The sequence below is a fragment of the Marmota monax genome, unplaced genomic scaffold (genome assembly GCF_021218885.2).
Source record: "Marmota monax isolate L192 unplaced genomic scaffold, Marmota_monax_Labrador192_F-V1.1 WCK01_AAM20220418_F8-fsc00102, whole genome shotgun sequence".
Taxonomy (NCBI): domain Eukaryota; kingdom Metazoa; phylum Chordata; class Mammalia; order Rodentia; family Sciuridae; genus Marmota; species Marmota monax.
In genome coordinates, this window is record NW_026692494.1 from 315067 (window position 1) to 342495 (window position 27429).

At 37.6% G+C, this 27429-nt stretch overlaps 2 protein-coding genes and 1 pseudogene across 2 annotated transcripts; 1 reads left to right on the top strand and 2 right to left on the bottom strand.

Annotated features, from left to right (window-relative positions):
• Nucleotides 1-428: 428 nt before the first annotated feature.
• Nucleotides 429-4478, top strand: LOC124092316 (olfactory receptor 7D4-like). The gene has a single exon (XM_058579129.1). It carries the CDS (start codon nucleotides 1136-1138, stop codon nucleotides 2069-2071), a length of 936 nt encoding a protein of 311 aa, XP_058435112.1. The 5' UTR covers nucleotides 429-1135; the 3' UTR covers nucleotides 2072-4478.
• Nucleotides 4479-9379: 4901 nt separating this feature from the next.
• Nucleotides 9380-10225, bottom strand: LOC124092339 (olfactory receptor 7E24-like; annotated as a pseudogene).
• An 8717-nt stretch (nucleotides 10226-18942) lies between these two features.
• Nucleotides 18943-19872, bottom strand: LOC124092182 (olfactory receptor 7E178-like). Its single transcript, XM_046443650.2, has one exon. The coding sequence runs from the start codon at nucleotides 19828-19830 to the stop codon at nucleotides 18943-18945; it is 888 nt and encodes a 295-aa protein (XP_046299606.1). The 5' UTR covers nucleotides 19831-19872.
• Nucleotides 19873-27429: the final 7557 nt, after the last annotated feature.

Genomic DNA, 27429 nt, shown 5'->3' on the forward strand with positions numbered 1-27429 from the left:
AGTCCTCATCTCTCTCTCTCTCTCTCTCTCTCTCTCTCTCTCTCTCTCTCTCTCTCTCTCTCTCTCTCTCTCTATCTCTTTCTCTCTATCTTTTAGCTTTTGAAGGTGAAGTGCCTGTACTTGGAAGGGAATTAGTTTCTGTTGACATCTTTCTCTTCTAGAAATTCTTCCATTTCATTTTCTCATTCTTTGGATTCTAGAGTTTCTCTCTAATTTTAAGCTGAGTCTCTGATTCTTCTTCACTCTCTCCTATAAGTTGTAGGCTCCTGTCAGATTTCCTGCATCCAATTATTCAGGCATTAACTACTCACCTGAGATCTGTTAGGCAGTGGTATCAAATTTGATGGGCATTTCTTTTTATGTCCTGACCTACGTTTACTGGCAGATTTGAGTTACTGTAGCTTTGATTCAGTTTACTCATAGTTATCCTTTCACTGTGGTGTCCAAAATATCATCTATCAATAAAGAAAATATTTTTGGTATTTAATTACTAACCCAACTTCCTTTTCTTTTTACATTCCCAATTCCTTTAAATGTCCAGGAAAATCTCAGATGATTGAGTTGGAGAAGACTGTCCTGGAGTGTTAGAGGATTCAATATGAATACTCCAGTGTTTCACTGTAACATTTCCTGTTGCTATAGTTTAAAAACCATTCTTTACTGGGTTCAGAAAAGGTCCTTGTTAACTGACAGTCTCCAACATTATAAATGCCTGTTCCATCCTCCCAAATCCAATCTTTTAATGTGATTGTTGTTAGGATGGGTATTCAGTGCTCTAGTTTTGGGAAAAATTATGTTAACATCTGTACGTTGAGGGGGCTTCCATTCAGGTACTTGGTATTCCTGGTTCATCATGTGTATTTCTTTTAAAATAAATATCAATGTGTTGTATTGGACCTTGCTACTCAATTGCATGTCTATGTCCAGGCAAGTGGGAAGTTTCAAGCTTTCTCTTTTATCTTATGGTAGAGATTTAGGGCTCATTATTCATTATACAGACAACATTTGTGTTTGTTCAAACACAAATAACAACAAAGAAGGGCATCCATCCAAGGTGATGTTGTAACTGGGGTGCCCCCTAGGCTGCTTATTGGATATTGCTTTTACCTCCTTCTCCAGCAGATACACCAGGTGCATGGAAGAAGAGAACCACACAGCCTTAGCACAATTTCTCCTCTTGGGCCTCTCAGAGGATCCTGAACTGCAGTCCTTTCTGTTTGGACTGTTCCTGACCATGTACCTGGTCACAGTGCTTGGGAACCTGCTCATCATCCTGGCCATCTGCTCTGACGCCCACCTCCACACCCCCATGTACTTCTTCCTCTCCAACCTGTCCTTGGTTGACATCTGTTTCATCTCCACCACGGTCCCCAAGATGCTGGTGAACATTCAAGCACAAAGGAAAGACATATCCTACACAGAGTGCCTCACTCAGGCATATTATTGTATGATTTTTGTTGGAATAGATGTTTTACTACTGACGATAATGGCGTATGACAGATTTGCAGCCATCTGCCATCCCCTGAACTACATAGTCATCATGAGCCCTCGGCACTGTGGCCTTCTGGTTCTGATTTCTTGGTTTATCATATGCTGGGTGTCCCTGATTCATATCCTATTGCTGAAGCAGCTGACCTTCTCTATGGGCACTGAAATCCCACATTTCTTCTGTGAAGTGGCTCAGCTTCTCAAGGTGGCCACCTCTGACACCCTTGTCAACAACATCTTTATGTTTGTGGTGGCTGTTGTGCTGGGTACGATTTCTGTCACTGGAATTCTCTTCTCTTACTCTCAGATTGTCTCCTCCTTAATGAAGATGTCCTCTGTGAGCAAGTATAAAGCCTTTTCCACCTGTGGGTCCCACCTCTGTGTGGTCTCCTTGTTCTATGGAACAGGCCTTGGGGTTTACCTCAGTTCTCCTGTGACTCATTCTGCCCAGAAAATCTCTATTTCTTCAGTGATGTACACTGTGGTCACCCCCATGCTGAACCCCTTCATCTACAGCCTGAGGAACAAGGATGTGAAGGGGGCCCTGGGGAGACTCCTTACCAGAGCAGCCTCCTGTCCCTGATGGATAATTGACCTCAGAGTCAAGTGGACATTGTGTGCTCTGAAGGCAAGTGTTGTGAATTTCAGTGTGTTGGCTACTTTTCTCCCACAAATGCCAAGTTGAATTTTTTGTACTCCAGAACCACCCAGGCACTTGCTTCTACGTAATTTTGTGTTCGTTTTCCTCAGTAGTGTTCCATTTTAACTTTTCTTCCTGTGGTCATGATGTATGGTCCAGTTTGGTAACTTTTTTTACAGATATTCCTGAGACTTCCTACATGGTGTAAATCAATTACATTAAGTGCTGACATGGTTTTCCAAAAAAACTAGTGCTTGAAACTTCGTGTTCTTCACCTTAATTTGTTCTCTCATTTCCCCTAGAAGGAATGAAAATGAAAAACTTCAGTGCAAAATGTTTAACTCATTAGATCTGTGCTTGAATTTTTACTCACATGGCTTCATTTGATCCTGAGTCACTTCTTGACTGTATTTTCTGTAATTCACCCAGTTTCTTTGAGGAAGAGCCTGAGAATGGGGTGCATGATATTTCAACATCTGGAACCAGATGCTGAGCCCATATGCCTCCCTTTGCTCTCCTACTTTTTGTAAGAATAGAGATTGCATTTTTAACATTATCACTGTATTCTAGCTTTGAATATGACTTCTCTGATTTGGCTCATAGTGATATGATACTTGGGAAAACTCTGATGTTGCTACATGGTTTGTAATCCTTGATTTTCTCCTTACCTCCATTTCTTCTTTCATTCCTTCCTTCCTCCTTCATCCTCTCCTCCTCCTTCTGTTCTTCATTTTGACTGTTTTACTGGTAATGTTAACTTACTCCACTCCTTTTTATTGCTGAATAATATTCTACTGTGTGAATATACACAGAAGGCAAGCTGTTTTTCCTTCTACTTATTGATGGCCATTTGGATATTTACTGTCTTTTGACAATCGGGAACAGTGCTTCTGATAATTATGTGCACGTGTTTATCTGTTTGAGTACAGCCATGTAACAGAGGAGAAACTGCATATACCATGGTTGCCCCACAGCATTGAATTTATTCATGTCCTGGCCATCTCAATTTGTGGAGTATCCTCTGAAATGCTTGTACAATGGGGAAATCACATAACAAACCTATTCTCAGATCCTACAGGGGCTGTTAAGCAGCAAATGACTAAACTTGTTTTCAATTATTATATTAATGTTTTCAGAATGGAACCACTGTGTCATATGGTCATTGTGTGTTTAATTTTTTCAAGAATAGCCAAATAAAGTTTGTATTCTAATGCATACAGTTTCTAATATCTTCATATCCTTTCCAATACTTGTTATTTTCAAAAAAATTAAAAGGATAGCTTTGTATTGGCTGTGGAGTTGTCTTGTATTTTGATTTTGATTTGCATTTGACGAACTGAGCTTGCTTTGGGGGGCTTTTTGGTAGTTTATATGTCTTCTCTGCAGAAATGTTATTTCAACTCTTGCTCATTTCGCAGTGTAGATGTGCATACTTTTGCTCCTACCCTGTGAGAGTTCATCATAAGTTGTGGGTACTCGACCCTTATTAGATACGTGTTTTGCAATATTTTCCCTTTCCATATTGTCTTTCCATTTATTTCAAGTGTTCAATTTAACATCATTAACTATATTCATTATGGTATACAATAGATTCTTTGAGATTATTTCTCTTAGGTGAATTTTGGTGTTCTTTCACCAACACCTACTAAATCCCTACCCACAGCCTCGGGCAGCCAACATTTTACTCTATCTTCTTGAGTTGACTATTTTAGATTCACATGTGAATCCTTGTGGTGTGTGCCTGGCTCATTTCTCTTAAATGAATGCCACATAGGTTCATTCATGCTGCCCGAAAGGACAAGATTTCCTTCATTTTATGCCTGAATAGAGTTCCTGTGAGTATACCCACCACATTTATTATCTAATCATCTGATTATAAGCAGTTAACTTGATTTCATATCTTGGCTATTGTTAATCACACCATGATAATGGGAATGCACATACATTTTGACATTCTGATTTCAGATGTATTAGACATACATGCAGTAGAGGGATTGCTGGATCATATGGTAATTCTACTTTTAAATTCTTGAGGAAATTCCATAATGATATTCAATGGCTGCACCAATTTATATTCTCACTTGTTCAATAATGTCTTGTTTCCAAATCCTCCATGATGCCTGCTATCATCCATCTTTTGGGTGAATGATAACAAGTGTGAAGTGATATCTCATGGTGATTTCAATTTGCATTGCCCTTTTGTTCAGTGCTGTTGAACACTGTTTCACACTCCTGTCAGTAATTTGTAAGTCTTCTTTTTAGAAATGTGTATGCAGGTACTTTGCCCATTTATAATTGAGTTATTTATTTATTACTATTAAGTTGTTTGATTTCCATATAATTTAGATATTTTTCTCTTATCCAATATACAACTTAAAAATATATTCTCCATCCTGTGGATTATTCTTTTATCTCTTCAATGCTTGTTTTGCTATTTGGAGGCCTTTTTTGATTTCAACTTTTGTTGCCTATGCTTTGGAATTTATATGCAAAATAATTTCCTTTCCTTGCTTTCTTTGAGTAGCTCTACTTTTTAGTGTCTCCAGCAAATCTCTATCTTCAAATTGGGAGTATGATGCACTAACATTCATGGAAGTAGAAGAAAATAAAAGTGAATGTCCTTTGAAGAGTCGGGTTTCCATTTCTCACCAGGAATCTTGACTATATTCTGCGTTCTCTCTGCCAGGTTTGAGGTATGGTAATATACATTGCCAATTTTTTTTAAGCTGACATAAAAATTGTACATAGTTACCGGTGATTATGTGCTGTTTTTATGTATGTTAACCCATTGTGTAATGGTCAAATCTGGTGAAACCTATCTAAGTCCCAAAACATTTTGTTGTTGTTGTTGTTGTTGTGAACACATTCAAAATCATTTCTAAATTTTTATGTTATTAGTTAACAATTCAATGTGTGCCATTTTTGCAAATCTTTTGAATAAAGCATGAACGTAAGGGAGAATTCGGTCTTCCATAACAAGAATCTGATACAATTTCCTTTTTTTTTTTTTTTTTTTTGCAGTTCAGATTTATGTCTGTAAGGAGAATGTCCTGTATTTCCTTCTACACTACTGGTCTGTGGTTCTTATTCCTTTGTGATGTATGCTTTTTGTTAACATGGATAAGACCACAATTCTAATTTTTCTGTTAATTTAATATATGCTTGTGTATTAAAAACTACTGGTCTTGACCAAGTTCCTTGGTACATTTATACTGTCCTCTAATATTTTAGCATGTCTAACAAGTCTGCAGTAAAAGTGTTTTCCAAGTTTTCATTAATCTCAGGACTTCACTAAAGATGACATTCTCACAAATTATCTCATTTGATGTTGGACAGGATCCAGGTTTTTGCATAATGGTAGCCAGAGGACTTCCTTAGTTTTAACCAAAAGGGACTCTCACAGGGCATCTTGTGGCATAGCAGCTGGCTTCCATCAGTGTGAGCCAGCAGGTGACAGGGAAATAGAACCAGGCCTTTACCCAGACATTGGTCTCTAAGCACCCCAAGATTATGGCAATGTCCCTATGCTTTTAAGGAAGGTCCCCCACTCACCAAGATACCAATCTGTCAGAAAAGAATTCCCTTCAACAAAACTGGAAAACAGTCCTATCATCCTCTCTTCTGTAGTAGGTATTTCTTCAGATGCAACCATGAACCTCCTTGATCTACAATGGAAAAGAGTCCCCTTGGTTCTCTCCTAGCCACAGGGTCTGACTACAATACCATATTAAGCTTCAGTCATCCTGAGCCCCAAAACATGTGTACATGTTGGTTTCTGATTTTTCACTCATCAGGAAAGTTCTCCTCAAACTCCAGGTGTATTATCTTTAGATTTTACTTGTGTGTGTGTCATCACCTAATGAAGTCTTTAAGAAAATGTATTTTGACCTGTTTTTATTGAAGTTGATAAAATAAATTCTCATACAACTTTGACAATTATAGTTCTGGGAAACCTTCCACATTTCATCCATCACAGACTCTTGTGGCTCATTGTGACAAACGTGTGCATTATTCCTTCTCTGAGCAATATAATGAAGCCATATTACATATCCTAATAAGCTGTATGTGTATGGAAGAAAATATTCTATTTACTGTTCATGCATACATATTGAGGTGAATTTGACAGGAAGAAAGAATCACAAAAGCATGAGCATGAAGCTGCACTGCACAGGAGGATGTTTGATGTTGAGACATTTTGCTATATATGAGTGGCAGCAAAAAATTATAAAATTGTCATCATTCCATAATGAATAGATAGGATTAGACCCTAAACTCTGCACCATAGGATAGTGTAAAAACATGTTGAATGAAACCAAGGACAGATATGTTTGTGCAGTAAAATTGGTCAATTATAGTACTTTTCCTAATCTTCCCTCACATAATGAATGTTCTTAATAGAAACAGAGCCATCCTAAATTCTGACATTTTTTGATGTGCATGACAAATGTCTATCATCAGTCTTTTACTCATTTATTATTTGTAGAATTTTTCAAACCTCACCCACCATTGTATGATTCTTTGCCTTGCAAGTACTGTTTAAGAAGTCTAGATCCTCTTAGACAGTCATGATGAAATATATGCAAATTATACATGTAATCTTTAAGAAGTACTTAGAGATCTTCTTACAAGTTTTCAGTTTCCAGTAAAGAAAGAAGTTACTGGGTATATGAATATCAAGTTTTCTTTTCCTTTTTTTGTAAGACAGTAAATAATTTTTAACAGGCATGTACATTTTGTATTTCACCCTTGATTTCCTTCACCTAAGTACCATTAAAAGTGGGTATTTTGAGGCCATGATAGTTCCAAAATGTGCCCCAGTCCACTCAGCTAATAAAAATTTTCAGTTGATGCTAAGAATAAATTTTGGCCTTCCAAACCCATATGTTCCATTATTCCTTGGCCTGTAACATATTGATATTGAGATCTTTACTTTATTATCCATAAATATGGACTAAATACTATGCTAATCAGCATTGTTGATTGTATCTCCTGATCAAGCCTTTCAATGAAGTGCTTTGGTTATCAGAGCCCTATAGACATGGGATTAAACAAAAACATGCTTTGTCTCATGCTGAACATCACAGTTTATAAAATCAGGATGCTTATGAACTCTGGGAAAGCACATTTCAACCAAATCCTCTAATGTAATAACAGGAGCTTTCATTGATAGGGAATTATCATTTAGCTGGCTCATGACATACTTATGCATAATCTTTGCACAGCTTTGAGAGAAAGCACTGTGGCTCCTGATTAGCTGATGAGGAATCTGAGGCTCAGAAAGGAGCTGGGAGTTGCCAAAATTGTCCTGTTTATGAGTCAATATAGGAGAGATGAAGTGTCTACAATCCCTGCATTCTTTCCATTATGTTTCTTAATAAAAGAGTTTCATACCAGTTTTAGATGTCTACTGTGAACTTCATAAACTTTTCCCATGAAAGGTGTTACTACATCATGAAATTCTCTGAAACCATTAAATAATAGAGGAAAATCCAAAACATTACCTGAATGAAGAGTCTATTGTGAGACATGAGTCAAAATGATTGTCTCACTTATTAAGGTCTTCAGCTACCTATGGCTGGGACCACAGACCTTGGTAATTAAAAAAGGTAAAAGAACCAAAATTTAATTTATTTGCAATGAAATAATTGGCATAGTATTCAATACTATTAGGGCAACATGGCAACTATAGTGTAGCCTTGGTTGGAAGGGGCTTAGAGCTAAGAATTGGCCTTGAGTCTCAGATGAGACTTTGGACTTGGACATTGGGGCAATGCTGGAACTATTAGGACTGTAGAGATTCTTAGAAATAGCCTCAATGTATGTTGCTTTGTGAGATGAGCATGAGCTTTTTGGTGGCTAGAGCAGAACATTATGATTTGGATATGTCATGTCAAAAAGCTCATGTGTGAGGAAATGCAAGAATGTTCATAGGTGAGGTGATTAGATTATGAAAGATGTAGCTCAATTGGTGGACTAATCCACTTGATGGATCAACAGGTAGGGTGTGGCTGGAGGAAGTGGGTCACTAGGAACATGATTTTGGTATGCATATTTCATCCCCAATGAGTAGACCTCTCTCTGTTTCCTGGCTGTCATATCCTGAGGTACTTTCCTCTGCCATGCCCCTTTGCCCCTCCTTGGGTCCAGAGAAATGGAGTCAGCCCATCATGGACCGAACCTCTGAAACTGAGCCAAAATAAGATTTTCTTCCTCTAAGTTCTTCTTGTCAGTCATGAAAAGTTGACTAAAACAATCTTAAAATATAAGATACTTTGCATTAGACCATAACCAATTTAATAGGAGTATCTTCATGAGATGCTCTTGGTGTTCTTTTTCTACATTAGAGTTGAGAGCTATCCACTGCCTTAGATGACTATTGGGCATTTAGAATGACCCATTAATATTACCTACTATTTTTCTCAACAATATTCATTACACCCATGGGGATTAAACCTAGGGCTTTGTGTATGTCATGTGAGCCCTTATCCACTGAGCTGCTCCCCAGCCCACAGTGGTCTAAGTTTTATGTAGACATATATATGTCCATATTGATTCATGTATCTATAAATAATTTCCTTTAGACTTACCAAAAACTACTTAAGACTTATTTAACTAGTTCACAATATATAGCGTCTATTTCCCCCAAAATGAAGTATTTTATATAGCCATGTGGATTTAAATCTGTGAAGTATGCACAGATGCTTCACATTATTTACCCCATGCATGGCTAATCCTAAGGGAGGAACATACATCATTAAATTAGAGAGTGTATGGTGAGAAAATCTTTTCAAAGTCCTTGCGTCTCCTTCCACATCATGCAAATGAAAATTTTCAGATAATATGTGCATGTGAGATAGTTATTTGAATCCCAATAATTGATGCAGGTTCCATTTTATTATTAGTCACAAATTTTGTTGATTGTGGTAAGACATATAGAACAAAAATTACCATTTTCACCATTTTATACACACTGTTTGGAATATTAATTACACTCACCTTATTGTGCAGCGATCACCAATACCCATTTTCAGAAATATTAATCTTTCCAAACTGAGACTGTGCCCATTTTTAAAAACTCCAAATTCCTTCCCCCTCCCATAACTACAATGACACTTATACTATGAAACAAGACAAAGTCAGAAAACTACAAAAAACAAAATGAGAGGGAAGAAAGTGTGATTTACATTCAACATGTTTAGTTTTGTTGACTTTCCTAGCCTCCATTGCAAATTTATGCTACCGGACCTGGGGTTAGACCATCCTGCTGTGTAGCCTCCTCAGGGCACCTTTAATGTCCCTGTTCCTCAGGCTGTAGATGAAAGGATTCAGCATGGGGGTGACCACAGTGTACATCACTGAGGACCCTGTACCCTTCTTGGGAGAATGTGATACAGCTGAACCAAGGTACACACCAAGCCATGTACCATAAAACAGACAGACTACTGACAGGTGAGACCCACAGGTGAAGAAGGCTTTATGCTTTCCACCTGTGGATGGGTTGCTAAGAATTGAGGAAATAATTTTATAGTAAGATAAAAGAATCCCAGAGATGGGAAAGCCCCCAAATACAGCACCTACAAAGTGCATGACTATGTCATTAGAAAAGGTACCAGAACAGGCAAGACCAAGGAGTTGAGAAAGGTCACAGAAGAAGTTCGCAATTTCCACATCCATGAAGTAGGTAAATTGTAAGACAATCAAATTGTGCAGCTGGGATTCCAAAAGACTATACTAAAAAGTCAACAAAACCAAGAAGCCACAAAGGCGAGGGTTCATAACTACTGGATATTGCAGGGGGTGACAGATGGCCACAAAACGGTCATGGGCCATCACAGTAAGTAGCATACTATCCATATTTCCAAAAAGGATGAAAAAAGACATCTGTGTCAGGCAGCCCACATAAGAGATGGCTCTGCCGTGAGTTTGGATGTTCACCAGCATCTTTGGGACTATGGTGGAGATGAAGCAGATGTCAGCCAAGGACAGATTGGAGAGGAAGAAGTACATGGGGGTGTGGAGGTGGGGGTCAGAGCTGACAGCCAGGGTGATGAGCAGGTTCCCAAGCACTGTGACCAGGTACATGGACAGGAACAGGCAAAAGAGGAGGGGCTGCAGGTCTGGATCCTCTGAGAGGCCCAGGAGATGGAATTCTGATATGGATGTAAGATTTGAGGGGTTTGTATTGCTTGAGCACCTTTTAAAATGGAAGAAAATAAAAATTGGGAAACATGAAAAAAAAATAGGCCACTGGGGTTACTTTTATATTTTGAATTCAGTATTTCCCAGGTACAGTTTTCACACCTGAATTCCCTGGGCCTTCAGCTGTGTTTCTTATTTGTGAGGAACCAGAAATTCACTCTTTTCTGGTTGATTTCTCTTTTTTACCTCCTTCTATGGACATCTAACTTACAGATGCTCACATGAACAATGCTAGAAAATTGAAGAATATTAGAGATAATTGTCCATGATCACAGTGAAAGACAATCTTCTCTTTAAGAGAACATAGGGATTAAAAATAAGATCTTTTTAAGAGAGAGATCATTTTAATTGAAGGTCATTAAAGTAGTCAAATATTCCTATTTTATTCTAAAGCAATAGTACAATTTTCCTTGACTTACAATATTTATAAACACTTCCTAAGAGCTAGGACTGTATTACCTTAACAGTAGATAAAAGATGATAGCGCAGAATCAGAAAGTGTTGCTGTGTTCCAATAACCTTTCAGAAAATTTTCATTATTCTTAGACTTTCCATGTACTTTCCTTTATGTATCAATGTCATTCACTTTTGTTTGTGTTTTTTAAAAATTAATATATATGTCCGATTCTTGCAAGTGGTTGACACCAAATTTTGATAACAGTAGTTGAATGTACATAATAAATGTCATCACTGACCTTATAAATATGACTTCAATGTCTGTGGCACCTATCCATTGATGTCAAATGTTGAAATGTCAGGGAACATTTTTTAATTTTTTTTCAGGTTTATATGTATCAACCCTATTCATTCTCCATAAAATACGTGGATTGGAAGAGATTTATTTCCTCTTAATTTTGAATTCTACATTGGCCTGGTCACACAGATAAATTGTTTTTGAAAATGTCAACCAATTTATTTACACAGAAGTATCTTAGCAATGGGAAAAATCACACAATGCATTTTGCGTCCCAACTTTCTCAAGACTAGTTAACTGAACTTCAGGTTAATTTTTCCAGATACTTGGATTGGAATTCTCTCACTTCCAGCACATGATGACACCTCACGTTTATTATTTTGGCAGCTCATACTATGAGTTAATTTGGAAAAAATGAAAAGGAGAAAAAGAAAAGGAAATTATGTCAACACCCTTGCCAGTTCCTTACCTGTAAAGTGGGGTGATAATTACCTACCTCATTTGTTGTAAGAAAGGTTTCTATAAAACTAGTTTAATTTGCTTAGCACTTTGGTTAACTATATTTAACTGCGGATATTTTAAAATATCCTGGTATCTGGCATAAGATCAAAACAAATTTAATTAGAGTATTAGCATGTGAAGTTCCTGATGGATGAGAATCACTGCCTCTGGGTATTCCCTGGTACTGAGGCAATGGTTCATTAATATTAGCTATTACCACTGTCAATAATATCCACTATCTAAATGAAAATATAGGCATTTAATAATTTTTACAGAACAAAGGTACGATTTTATAGATTAAAAGAATACCTATGAAATTCAATATTTTGGTATCTCTAGATGGTCCTCTTCTCCTGCGTACTTGTCTCCCAAAGGCAACTACTGTCACGAAGTAGTTATGTGTGTTTTCCTCTCAGTGTTACTATATAAATATTGATCTATGTATACAGAAACATTTTTGTTTAAAAAAGTACATTAAAGTGTCCAAAGATCATCTAAGTATTCACAACACATTGTGAATGTCCCCAAACTCCTATTGTCCCTAAAACATGCTAGTTTCCATTGCTATGTGGTTTTAAGTCTCCTTGTGGAATATATACATCAACTGCAAAGGCTATTTATTATTGCACAGTGTTACCAGTGGAAGGGACTTCATGTAATTTGTCTATTATTACAACGATCCTTTCGAAATGCTTGTTCTTCTGTTCATATCATGAAATTTAGAATTCCTGTATAATATGTTGGAGGAGGAATTTTGTTTGACTTCCCATAATTGGAGTTCAACTTTAATAATAATGAAGTAGTTTTACTGTCCCAATACAAACTACGTTATCAGTTACATTCTTTTATTTTTAAGTTGTACTATCAAAAATTACTTTGCGGTGTATCTAGTCATAATTTCTCTGGGATAACTCACAAAGAAATTTCATCTTGTGTAGGAAATAAAATTTCCACTAGCCTCCAGTAGAAGAGACCAGGTCCTGGGATACAGTTCAGGGAATGAATATTTGAATCTCTGATCATTGAGCTGCCACTATGTGCAAGGATAGAAATCTCTCCACCTTTTTGTGTTCATACTGTTTAGTCTAATGGTAATAGTAACATTCATATCAAACCTTTTGTGGCATCTGCGGGATGTTTGTAAACATGTCAGTATATATATATATATATATATATACACACACACATATATATATATGTATATATATATACACACACATATATATGTATGCACATTTTTTAAATAAGAAATGCATCATTGCCAGGTGCAGTGCCACACACCTATAATTCCAGTGGCTCAGGAGGCTGAGGCAGGAGGATCATGAGTTCAAAGCCAGCCTCAGCAACTTATGGAGCCCCAAAGCAACTTAGCAAAACCCTATTTCAAAATAAAAAATAAAAACGCTGGAGATGTGGCCCTGTGGTTTTGTACCCTGGGTTCAATCCTTGGTACGCCCCCCACCCAGAAAAAAAAGTGTGTTATTTTAAAAATAAAAAAATTATTTATTAATATATTTTTCAAATGGCACTGGAGTCTGGAATATTGTGAAATCTAAAGTGTCCTAGCCCAAGGCTTAGATTTACCTGTTGCCTTCTCCTCATGGCTTTTCCATTTGTTATGCCCATGGAAACATCAATCACATTCGTGAAGGCTGTAGATGCTGTGAAATGGAATTTGGGGTCCCTGTGTACATGACAGGGTAACAAACAAGAGCCATTTTATCCTATTTCTATGAGACGTTCATGCAAGGCCTGAAGGTGTACTCAGGAAACAAGTGTATTGAAGCCACAATGATGACAGCAACTAATTGTAAACCAACCAGGATCTAGCAGTTGCTCTACTACTGATCCTCACTCCAGTGTACTTTTAAAATGTTTGATGATCCCTCTGTGCCAAGGAAGCTATAGACTCTATAAGATCACAAGTGAAAGAGATCTAGGCATTCCTCTCCAAATCTATGGCATATAATTATATAAATACAAAATGTCCAGGCAAAGAAATACATTAGTAATAATTCCAGGTAGCAGGATATTTTGGTTGAATATTATGAAGATGAGCCATATCATTATTTCTAACAAAATCTAAATTTTATTTGCAATTATTTTATAATTTCGTTACAGGCAACTCACATAGGGTGTGTTCAGTGTTTGTTTATTACCTACTCAATGCAGTTGTGTCAATGAGATACAAACTCAGATGAAAATGCTGTATCAGAAATACCAAAAAACTGTCCAAGCCCAATTCAGATATAGGTTTACTCATTTCTCTCTTGAACATAATTAAAATTACTTAGATATAATTTATTTTTTCACTTTTCTCTAAAATAATAGTGATGTAAGCACTAGAGGAAGACTATGCAGATGAGATGAACCAAGCTGCTTATAGCACAAAGCCGTCTGCCTGGCAGGTAGGAAGCCCTCAGCGATGCTTCATGATACTGTGCAAACTGCCATCCTCCTCCCAGCCTTATGATCCCCTTCATAATCTCTTTGGCTTGCATAAAAAACAGCTTGGGGAACCCAATTTCTACTAGAATGGGTGAGATACCCTTTGAAGGTAGAGCCAGAATGGGTGGAAAACAGTGTTTGAATAAGTGTTGCTACCCTCATCAACCAAGAACATGAAAATAGCAGTCCTTATAACTAAAACTGTGCCAATCGGCCTCCTCCCATTTGCACACCCAAACTGTCACATCTGTCATTAGGATAAGGAGGCAGTGCTATGGACGGCCTTCCTCCATCCAATGTCTCCCTGAGAACTCATTGGGTTAAGTTGCTGCTCTGCTGGGCCATGAACAAAGACCATGGATTGAAAACAACTCCCCAATCTGGTGTCCTCTGAAGGCTCTGGCTCCCTTCTGAAGACTGGCAGGAATACAGGAGAGGAGATACCTATTGAAGGAAGGAGGACACACAGGGCTAGGACCCACTGGGCTGGAACTATCACACTGAACGTCTGAAGGCACCAACTGTATATTATTACATGACCTTGAAGTCTCCATACTCAGAGCTCATAATTAGCCAAATAAATCCAAGACTTCCCAATCTCTAAGGGCTTCCTAATATTAGTGGAGGAAGAAGAAGAGAAAATTAATGTCTCCTAAATTTTATGGGTTTTTTTTTGTCTACTCTGAAGAAAGCGCTGGGGTATTATTTACTTGATTTATTTTTCTTTTTAAAAACACTGATGTCCATTTTTTTAATCATTTATGTGGTAAAATATACTTAGCAATTTATCATTTTCACCTTTGTAGGTACACAATTCAGAAGTTTTAATTACATCCACATTTTGTTCAACCATTGCTATAATCCATCTGTATAAACATTTCCTCTTCTCAAACTGAAAGTTTGTACCCATTTTCAAAACTCCCCACACTGTTGCAGTAATTCACTTGCAGGTCAGCATGGGAAAAGAAAGAAGAAGGAGAGCAAGCAAAGCAGCAGCAGAAAAAAAGCCCCTTTATTGTATACAGCAGTCTTTTTATAGTATTGTGAACAAAGAAGGCAGCCTTCCAACAGCAATAAATCAGGTCTTTCAGCTAATTAAACATAGCATACAGAAGTTTTACTTTCTAATCAGAAGTGACCTGCTTCTCATGGCTAATCTACTCTCGGCCTGGAGCATGCTGAGCTGTGCTCTTGTTCAACAGATAATAAATTTTTTCTCAGCGCCCTCCTAGCCCACTTGGCAGAACATCCCATTTGCAGGCAAGTCCTCCCAAGGACAGTAGACACCTAGTTTTCAAGCATGTCCCCTGTTACCTTATCTAAACCTTGAAGGAGCCTCTTGTTTGCAAGTAGGCCCTCCCAAGGAGAGCAGACACCTCGTTTTCAAGCATGTCCGCTGTTACCTATCTATACCTTGACAGAATATCCCGTTTGCAGGCAGACTCCATCAAGGACAGTAATAGTAATGCAGTCACATCTGATTCTCTACACCATACATTCCATGTCCCAGCTCCGGCTAGCACCACACTATTAGGAATACAATCCACAACAATGACATAAAGAAGACGCCAGAATTTACAAGTCTAAATATTTACTTTTGTGCCTTTTCCTAACCCACATTCCAAATACATGTCACAGTTAGATTGTTCTGTGAAACTTTCATGTTATGTGCATGAATGAAAATATCCTCAGGCTGTAAATGAAGGGATTCAGCATAGGGGTGAGCAGTGTATAACACTGTGTCTCAGGAGGGCAAAATTTTTCTAAGGAAAAAAGATTTCTGAAGTAGGAAGACCCAGAATGTTACTGATAAAACTTCCATCATCACAGTAAGATAAGTCGAACACTTTAAAGAAAATATTTTAATATAGCCTTGTCTGTTTAGAAAGAAAAATCACCCTAATTAAGGAAATGAAATTGTGTGCATATTTATCAAAATTTAATGTGTTCTGTTTTTAATTATATTTGTCTGCTTCAAGTATTATTAAAGTATTTCATACATATGTCCCTGAAAAGGATATACTTTATTTTATTTTCTATTATTATCATTGTAACAAACACTTAATTTTATTTTATAAACTTAACAATACATTATTGTATTTGTTTTGAAAGTTAAGTACATGTTATTAAAATTATATATATATATATATATATATATATATATATATATATACATACACACACACACATATATATAAAATATAAAATTTGTCTTAGAATAAAATGAAACACACTTTATTTTATTCTAAGACAAATTGACAACTTTCTTTTATTAAGAATATTTAACACACTGTCCAATAGTGAGAACCAAATTGTCTTCATCTTAAGTGAATGTTCATAGTTCATAATTATCTGCTCTCGATAACAAGGTTCTGCTTTCATGTTGTGTGATCTGGACTTGGCAGTGGCCTTTTCATGCTGTTTCACTATTTTTCTGATCACAAACTCTGTGGTAGTTGGTTGAGGACATTAGCAACATGGAAGGCCTCAAACCTCATGCTTTAGTCTCATTGTTCTTTTGCCAAAAGAAGAGGTTGGCACGGGAATGCTGCCCCACCCGTGGATTGCAACACACTCACTCCAGCTCGCAGAGGAAACTCAGGTTCACAAACGGTCACCTCTCGCTATTACATTTTAGAGAAGTTTTATTAATTAATCAGTTTATTTACTTTATTGATGTATTATAATTACACATATTAGTGGGATTCATTGTTACATATTCATACATGCACACTCTTACTACAAATTAATTAAGAAAAATACCTTAAATAATGTAAATACACTTTGAAAATTTCCTAATGTGTAAAATTGAGAAAACAGGTTCGTTGCAAGAATAGTTTCTAAGATCTTTTAAAATGTATAGACTGGTGGTTACATTCTCATTTATGATGGCATTTCTCTCTGGATATTTTAAAATATTTCAAAACCTTGTACTCAGTCCCAAATACATTTAATCAGAATATCTACCTGTGAGGGTCTTAGTGGTCCATTGTTACCCCAGCGTCCACGACCACTGTTCCATGGTATTTCCTTAGAAATTCTTCCATTAATATTACCTTTTATCACTGTCAGTAACACACACTACCTATACCAAAGTATAAGCACTTCATAATGTGGGCTTCACATCTGATATTTCATAGAGATTTGAATGGATATATGAAATTTGACCCCTGTGTGTTTCCATTCCAAGCAACCTGGCATTATGAACATAAAATTTCAGTGTTCCTTCCCTTGCTGGAAAATAATTGTAATATAGGACCTTAAATTAGGGACAGTGTATGCAGATGATAGGACATTAGACACCATAGAACACATATACCAGATACTGGCATCTAGGAATCCCTCCAGATCAATTCATGACTTCAAGGTGCTGTCACTCTCCTCCTGGTCCTGAGAATCATGTTTATAATCCTTTGCTGTGCGTAGGGAACAGTTTACTGGAACCCACATTCTGTTTTCATGGACGAACTGTCTGGGGGGAGTGGGACCAGTTTGGGAAGAGATGGAAATGTGGAATGAGATTCCCAGGACCCATCAAAACAGATACATGTGGATCACAGAACTCAGCTGAAATCTGCAGGATTGGTATCTTCCTATCTAATGGACCAAAACTCACTTTAGTCTCCATGACGAAAAACAGGGTTTCAGAGTGTTATTTGTCTATTCATCATCCCATTTGGCTCTGAGTTGTGCTGCTTCTCTGCTGGACCATGAACAAGGAACATGGTTTGGAAATCCATCCTGTGACTGGTGCCCAGTGAAGAGTCAGCCTCCATTCTAGCAATTGACATTAGTACAGAGACACTCGGGAACTTCCTGATACAGAAAGCCATGGGTGGAGGACACAGATGTGGAGCCCACTGGACTAGAGCTTTAAAACCAAAGGACTAGAGGCAAAGGTATTTGGAGTCAAACCACAGAACTCAGAATTAGGCAAATAGGTCCATAATATCCCAGTCTCAAAGGAATTCTTACATTAGTGCAGGAAGAAGAGAAAATGAATGTCTACAACATATTTGGACACTACTCAGAACAAAGCTTGTACATATATTAACTGTTTTGTTCCCCTATTTCCCTCAAGATCCATCTGCTTATTAGGTTCAAAATTACAGTGGAAAGATGCAGATAACAATAAGTTACTGCTTTAATTGTGGTTAAGTGAGCCATTTAGTGGCCTAATTACCATCCCCCAGAATTTTCATCTTCGTTACTAAAAATGTGTACTCACTATAAAAAACAAAAACAAACAAACAAAAAAAAAACCCTGTGCATTCTGCCTTCTCTAATCTTTGCAAGGAAAAATAATAAGACAGACACAGAGAAAAGGTGTAGTGACAGGAAGAAAATGGTTGCTTGTCCAAGCAGCCACGTTTATCTAAACCAATAGGTTACATTAGGTCATTAGTACCATAACCACATTATTGTTTAACCACATTATTGTTTAGAGTATTGGTAAGGTTGCTGATTCTTCATTTACATTCCACAGTTACAATATGCAATGTCAGGAGATTTGTGCAGCTCTGAAAAAGGCCCCTTGTGTGAAGTTACTGTTAAGTGGGCAGATCCAGGAGCACTGGAGCTTGGTGAAACATTGTAGTTATCTAACAAGCAAGTTCATTTATTCCCAGGAGTTATGTGCTTAAGATCCAGGACGAGGTTGATAAAACTCTTAACAGAGAGCTTCCACAAGAAGGACATCACTACAGCAGCCAGGCATCCTGTGCCTCTGCACAGAAACCTCCTACTCACCAAGCATGCCACAATCACAAAGTTTATCAGAGACCCAAATCCCAAACATAGAACCTCTACACATCCCTGAAAACCAACCATTCCACTATGAAACATCTTGAGAAAATAAAGACGTCACACTACAAAAAAATAGTGCGATCAAGGAGGCAGGATCTAATGTCTAGATGTATAGTTTTGCTGCATTTCCAGAATACATTCTAAACAGACGCCACAGGACCTATGATCACACTGTTCTCCTGTGCAGCCTCCTCAGGGCACCTCTAATGTCCCTGTTATTCAGGCTATAGATGAAGGGGTTCAACATGGGGGTGACCACAGTGTACATGACAGAGGCCATTGCACCTTTGCCAGTGATAGATGACTCATCTGAAGAAAAGTACACTCCCACAGCTGTTCCATAAAATAAGCAAACAACCAAGAGGTGAGAGCCACAGGTGGAGAAGGCTTTGTGTTTTCCACCTGAGGATGGGATCCTCAGAATAGAAGAAACAATTTTATAATAAGAGAAAAAGATGCCTGAGAGAGGAAGAAAAGCATAGACAGTACCAGCAAAACACATGACTATATTTTTGGTAAAGGTATCTGAACAGGAAAGATTAAGAACCTGTGAAGAGTCACAGAAGAAATTAGCAATTTCTACACTATTGGAATAGGGAAAGTGTAATACTACCAAATTATGCAGTTGGGATTCTAAAAAGCCAAACAAAAAGGAAGCCAAAACTAACAGGCCACACAGATGAGGGCTCATGATGACGTGGTAATGCAGGGGCTTACAGATGGCCACAAATCTGTCATAGGCCATCACGGTAAGAAGCAGATCATCCATAGATCCAAAAATGAGAAAAAGAGACATCTTTGTCAGGCAGCCCACATAGGAGATGGCTCTGCTGTGAGTTTGGATGTTCATGAGCACCTTTGGGACCGTGGTGGAGATGAAGCAGATGTCAGCCAAGGACAGGTTGGAGAGGAAAAAGTACATGGGGGTGTGGAGGCGAGAGTCAGAGCTGACAGCCAGGATGATGAGCAGATTCCCAAGCACTGTGACCAGGTACATGGACAGGAGCAATCCAAAGAGGAGGGCCTGCAGGTCTGGGTCCTCTGACAGTCCCATGAGATAGAATTCTGAGACACGTGATAGATTTTGAGCTTCTATTCTGCTTGGGCAACTATTGAAAAAGAAAATAAGGTTGGAAAAGGGAACAAGTAAATGTCAAATACTCAAACAATGATACCAATTCCTTTGATTTCAATTATTTAAAACATTATCTAAGAAATAGGATTGTATCGCTGAATATTTACTTAAATTTGTTAGTTCACATCAGAAAACATGTTATTGCCGATGAAACTTTTAGTTTGTTGGCTTTTTGGATAAGTCCTTTCTTGGATTTGACATCCCTGCTCAAATTTCTTTGTATTTTAAAAATTATTTAATATAGAACTTGTACCCTTAACTTAAATGGCTCTCACAGTTTAATAAGTGTTTTAACTACATGCACAAGCCCTGGCTTCACAGATCACAGATATGGCATTTGTGTGCCCTGGACATGTCAGGATTGAAACAGAAATGAAATGCTGGAACATAATTTGGAGTTCTATATTTTATGCACATTATTTGTTTCAGAACCTTGCAATACCCTAAAATTTCTACAGAGGCAGACAATTCTTTTTTTTTTTTAAATTAATGTTCAGTGTCCTGTGGTTTACACCTCATTGTTTTTGTGATTTTAAACTCTTTGATGAATGGTTGAGGACTGTAGAACCAGGGAAATCCCCCAAACCTGTGTGAGTCTGTTCCTCTTTCTTACACCATATAATAGACTTTCACATCAATACTATCTGTCTTTGGAGGCAATTTTTTTACCTCAGCTACTTGAAGGCCATTTGGGTTATGATTTTGGAGGGAATACTGTAATAATTCAGCAAAAAATTCAAAAGAAGAAATTAGCAGAAATATGATAAATACTCTTTGGACATTTACTCATATAAAAAATGGAGACAATATATTCTCAGCTTCTAGTATTATTATAAAACTGGTATTAAAGTCTTCCTTATATTGTAATCCCCTTTATCACTATATATAGCTGTGAATATTTTAAAATATTGTTGTTGTTTTCCTACACCAGGGTTGAGAATCAGTGCCTTAGAATTCTTGCCAGTATGTAGAAATTATACTATGTACTATATATACTATATATTATACTATGTACTTCTGCTGTCAAAAGACCCACTTCACAAATTAAAAAACAAACATTTAGCAAAATTCATTTCAGACATGGTGATTTAGAGAGACTTGATTGCCATCTATAAAATTTCACTCCTTTTATTCTTTTCAGGAATTCATTCTCATGCACACTTGCTCCCCCAAAGAAATAGCTCTTACCAGTCAATAGATACATGTTAAATTTTTATTATTTACTTTTAGCACTGGGGGCCTAAGCAGGAGCTTTAGGCATGCTTTGCAAGTGCTCTCCCACTGAGCTACACCCCCAACTCAATGTGGGTATATTTTTATTTGATATATACATGTCAGTTCTAATTTGTATATACATAAGCCGTTTTCTTTAAGACCTTCCTAAAAACTCTAAAATTATCTACCTATCATGCAGTCAAAATCCTATGTCCCTGAAATGGACTAATTCACGTAGTCATGTGAATTGAAGTGTTTCTGTGAAGTCCATGCAGCTATTTCAAATGATTTACATGATACACATCCTATCCTGAGAAGGAACAACATTTAACTAGTGTTTATTGTTTCAAAAAATACTTGGAAGTTCTTATGTCTGTCTCCCTATCACAGAAATGAAAATTTCCTGGTAATATGGGCATATAGTTATTTAAATTCCAGAAATTGATGTATGCTCCATGTTACTATTTCTTATGTTTGGTGTCTTAATACAAATCAGTTCTGGTCAAATAAATCATTTAACTTTTAGTTTATAAAGGGAATTGTGTATAAATAAAATAATACTGTTAATGTATATTTGGTAATAATCCTGATGTGATTATTGACCAAGAAATGTCATCTTCCATACTGAATAATATTTTTTACTTTTTATTTCAGTAAAGGGCCCAGCATCCAGATATGGGGGTCAACACATCCACATTTCAGTCCTGGCTCACTGACCTGCCAATATATGTGGAAAGTGTGTACATCTCTCCACCTCCCTGGGTGCATACTGCTTAATGCAAATGGGGATGAAAGCACCCTTATCTCCTACATACAAAGCATGCATGACACTACTGGACCTAGTAAACATTTGGCCATCTATTGTTTTAGCATGCAAAGAATTCAATCCTTATGGAAGTGAGTTTATTGATAAAAAACATTTTCAAAATGCTAGCAAATACTGAAATGAGATAACTCCAAGTTACAACTCATCAAGTAGAGATTACTTGCCACTTTCTTTAGTCCTCTTTCATATTTTGGTAACCCATAGATGTCTCTGTCATCATTCTGAATAACTGTATAATGTATAAGCTCATGTGCACACCATATAAACACAGCAAGAGCTGTTATTTCTTGTGTCGTGTTCATTTTGACATTCCTGAAAGGGATTAAAGTGTAGAGAGGAGGGTACCAAGTGTGTTGAAGCCACACTGACTATGGAAAAGCTCTGTAACCAAGGAGGAGCCCATTTAATATTTAACAAAGACATTTAAAAATTTTTAAGCCTCCTCTGTGCCAAACAAGAGTTAAACTCTGAGGAATCAGAAGTGAAAGGGGATTAGGCATTCCTCTCCAAACACAGCATGATCTTATAGAAGGACAAAATAACATGCCCTGTTACTGAAATAGGAAACAGTAACTTTAAATAAAAGGATATTTTAGCTCAATTGTATGGATACACATAAGCTTGAATATGTCATTACTACTGGTAATAATGTCCTATATGTATTTCACCCTTATTGTATACATTCATCACACATTAACCACATTGGGAGTGCTCTTTTATGTTTATTGATTACTCAATGCAGTTGTAAAAAAAAAATTCCAGAAGACAATGTTGAGTGACAGAGTACTAACTTTCCCTGAGCACAGACAGGACAAGTTGGAGCAACAGATTGGCTCCAATTGCACTGACATTTTTTATTGCTTCCCACAAATCATAAATTTCAGTAGGTAAACCAAAGGTTCAAAGTCACAGGGACACCTGAGGTACATGTTTAAACTCTGGCCAATGCTCTGATTAGGAAGAAAACAAACCACTAGACTGTTTCTCTGCTTTGGGGATTGAGTGAGTAGAACCCAAGAGTGGGCATGGATGTGGACAACTGCGGGGTGACCCAGGAGGGTCAGGAGGCAATCTCTGCTGGATTATCCTGTGCCTGCTCCTCTGTGATCCTGGCCTGTGACCCTGAGCTGTCCTTGCTGTAGTTGGTGTGGCAGATACCAGACACTGCGGTCCACTCTGTTCTGCCAGGACTCACAATGGGAGAGCACCCTGGGCCAGGGCGCCTGGAGAGGACGTGGTACCCTGAGAGGGGAGTCGGGAAATGGACTCTGTAGTCCTGGGTCATTGACCTGGAGGGACAGGAATGTGAAATGTCTCCTGAGGTTCTTTAGGGAATCATTTGCCAGGATTCTCCTGGAAAGTGCCCTCTGTCTGTATTTAGTCAGACCCATTGAAACTCTCCTCACTCTTCTTTACCAGTCTACCTCATAATAGTTGTAAAAAATGCTGTTCTCCTTCCTTTTCTGGAAAAAATAAGCACTAGTGTCTTGGGGAAAACTCTGCAGATGACATGAAATAAAACGACCTTTACTAGCACTGTAACCCAGAGCCTGGCACACGGGAAACCCTTGATTGTCAGAGAATATGCCATGGGGACCAGAGTCCTCCTCTTTGCCATCATCCTCTACATAATAAATCTGCAATGCCAAAAGACAGAGTGGTGGGACCCAATGCCTTCATGGTTGAGGTGTCTCCAGCAAGCAAGCAAGTTTTGGAGAAAAGCAAAATTTGAATGTGTTGCCTGGAACTCATAAAACAAAACAGAATCCAAACTGCACACACATCAAAGCTAAATATTTGCCTATCCCTGTCCCCATGTTGCTACCAAATTCCTCACATCAGTTCTGACAGGGAGGAGAGAGTGTTAAAAGAGGCCTTGCTCTACCCCTCCTCTCCCTCCACACTTACTGCTTTAAGCTGCTCCCCTGCTGGGTCATGACCATGGTTGGCAAAATCAGGCGCAACAGCCTGTCTCATGCTCACTGAAGGCTCCAGCTCTGTTCTCAGTGTTAATATAAATACAGTGCCACATATGAGCTTCCCCATGCAGACAGCCATGGGGGGAGGACACAGAGGCCTGGGCCCCACTGGGCAGAAGCTTTCAAGTGACAGGTTGCAGGCACAGGCTCTTTATTCACTATGTGACCTTGGAGGTTCAACACACACAGGTCACAATTAAACAAATTGATACAGGTCATCCAATCCTCTGAGGATGTTTTAATATTATCAGTGGAAAAAAGAAGAGGAAATGGAAGCCCAGCGAAGTTTGGGGCTCATTCTCTATTCAGAAGGATGTTCAGTCTCTATGCACTGGGTTTCTTTCTTTTCTTTTTAAATATTCTCTTATATTTCCATTTATTAGCATGAGATCTATGCAACAACAATTAACATGTGTACCTTGTTAAGTGCACTATCAATTTGTATGGATTACATTCACCTTGCTCTGTAGCTATCACCAACACCCATTTCCAAAAAAATCTGTCTTCCAAAAGTGAGACTTCAGGAGAAACAATTGAAAAAATTGACAAAGCAAAAACCTGGTTGTTTGGGAAAATAAATAAAATTGATAAACCCTTAATCACTGTAATGAGAAAAGGAGAAAATTTGAATTACTCAAATTCATGATGAAGAAGCAAATATTACAACAGACATGTCTGAAATACACAATATCATTAGAAATTATTTGGAAAATATATACTACAATAAAATAGAAAATATCAAAGTATATGGGGATAGGAATGATAATAGAATGAGACAAATATCATTATTTTATATATATATATATATATATATATATATATATATATATATATATATATATATATGATTGAATGACCAATGTGATTCTACAATATGTACAAACAGAAAAGTGAAAAATTATATCCCATCTATGTATGATATGTCAAAGTCCATAAATGTATTCTACTTTCACGTATAACTGATTGAAACAAATAAATATTTATTAAGAAAAATAAGAACATATAAAATAAATTGTATTACCCAGTTAAGAAAAACTTCATTCAAGTTAAAGGCATTTAAAGCAGTTGAAACACTCATTTTACTCTAAGACAACAGTTCAATTTCCCTGGCTTGGGATATTCATAAAAACCCTACAAAGGTGAGGTTTCCCTTACCTAAACAGGCAACCTAAGCTGACGATTTATAATGAGAAATCATTGTAATATGCCAGGAAACTACTGTGAGTTTTTTTTTCTATATTATTGAGTTTTCTGATTTCCCTCCTTTGTGGCTATAAGTGGTCACTCACATTTTGTTTTTATTTCTTAAGCATCATTTAATATGTCAGTTCTCTCCCTGGCATTTGTGGATCTCAATATTTGAAAATATATAATTTAATTGCACCTGATATATGATATTGTCAATCACAAAAGTGGCATTATTAACACACTGCATCAGTGAGAATCAATATTGGAATGTGAAGAATGTCTTTGAAATATTTTATGCAGGTTTATGCATACAACAAGTTACAGCAGGTTCACAAATATAATGTGCTCCATTTCAATCACCAGGAACTTCCCTTTCCCTCCACCTCCATCCCATTGAATCTCCTTTCTTGACTCCATATTCTTCTTGTTAGGTACATGAGATCCCCTTTTGTTCCATATTTCTTTTAGGAAAATATCAAGTGCTTAAGGCTACACTGATTGTGCCAATGCTTTTGAACTAATGTTTCCAAGTGTCTATTCCATGTCTATAAAGTAGGTTATATTTTTGGGTCCTCTTGTGTGCCAAGCAAGGTATAGGATATAGGAAATAGTGACTGGAATAGAGTATGGGGAAGAGGAAATGAAGTAGATTCAGGTTTTCCTGTGCAAACACACAGCATATACATATGTAAGGACAGAGTGATCTGTGCCATTACAGAGATAGGGAATGAATAACTTCAAATCACAGGATGATTTAGTTGAACAGAATGAAGTTTAATTTTCTAGTTCAACCCAATAATAGTAATATCTAAATTCTATTTTGTGCTAATTTTACACATATATCACTTGTTAATCATATAGAGAGTACCCATTTATGTTTAATTTCTACCCATGCAGCTGTACCAAGGAAAAAAATCAATTCAGATTCAAAAGTCGCAACTCACATATACTAACCACCTGCTCATATTACAGAAGGTCATTCAAAACAAAGTAGGCCATACATTTCATATGCTAAATTTTTCATTGCTTTCTATCATTGAAAAGTAGAAGCCAAGGTCCAAAGTACTAAATCACAGGCAGTCTAAAGAACATTTCTCAATTCCAGCCAACATTGAATAGTAATGGTATAAAATTGTGATATTAAGGTCTTCTTTTGAGATGGAGAAGCCTGGCTATAACAAGAGGTCATGGATGGCTGGGAAGATGTCCTGGAGTAGGGGAGAGAGAGACCCGGTCTGATGAGTGTGTATTTTCTCCTTCTGTGAGACTAGCCTGGCATCTCTCTGAATCCTTCCTAGAGTTGATCCAGAAAGTGCCAAACACTTCTCTCTTTACTGTTGTACTATTTATCCCAAAAATGTCAGCAGGAAAGGGCTTTCACTGTGGAGATATGTAGTGACATTGCTGGTTGTCTGGTGAAGCAGGAAACTATCCAGGGTTCTCCTATCAAGCTGCAAGAGGCCTACATCAATCGTCAGAAGGATGATGGCTTCTTTTCTACCAAGCAACCTGATATTATGAACATAAAATGCTGTGTTCTTTTCTTTTCTGGAAAATAATAGTAACATAGGAGCTTATAAAGGGGGCAGTTTATGTGGATGAAATGACATGAGTGACCACAGAACACACATCTCAGACACTGGCATTTAGGAATCCCTCAAGATCAGCTCGTGACTTCATGGGTACAGACACTCTCCTCTTTGTCCTCAGAATCACTTTCATAATTCTTTGCTCTGCATGGGGAACAGTTTGTTGGAAGCCACACTCAGGTTTCATGGATAACTGTCTGAGGGGTGGGTATAAGCAGTGTGAGAGGAGAAGGAAACATGAATAGGATTCCCAGGACCCATCATGGTTCACAGAACTCAGCTGAAACCTGCAGGTGGGTCTTTTCCCATATCAGTGCCCAAACTGTCATGTCAGTCTCCATGATGAGAAACAGGAGTGAGACGTCGTTTCTCTCAATGAGTTGTGCTGCTTCTCTGCTGGTTCATGAACACAGAGTATAGTTTTGAAACCCATCCTGTGACTGGTGCCCAGGGAAATCTCAGCCTCCATCCTATCAATGACATTAGTCAGGGACAGACGGGAGCTTGATGACAGAGAAAGCCAGGGGTGAAATGACACAGATGTGAGCACACTGGAATGGAGATTTAAGACCCAGGACTGGAGGGAAGGCTCTCTATTAACCATCAGAGGACCATGAGGCTCAAAGCATAGAAATCAAAATTAGTCCCATAGATCAACAATATCCCAGTCTCAAAGGACTTCTTACAAAAGTGGAGGAAGAAGAAGAGAAAATGAATGTCT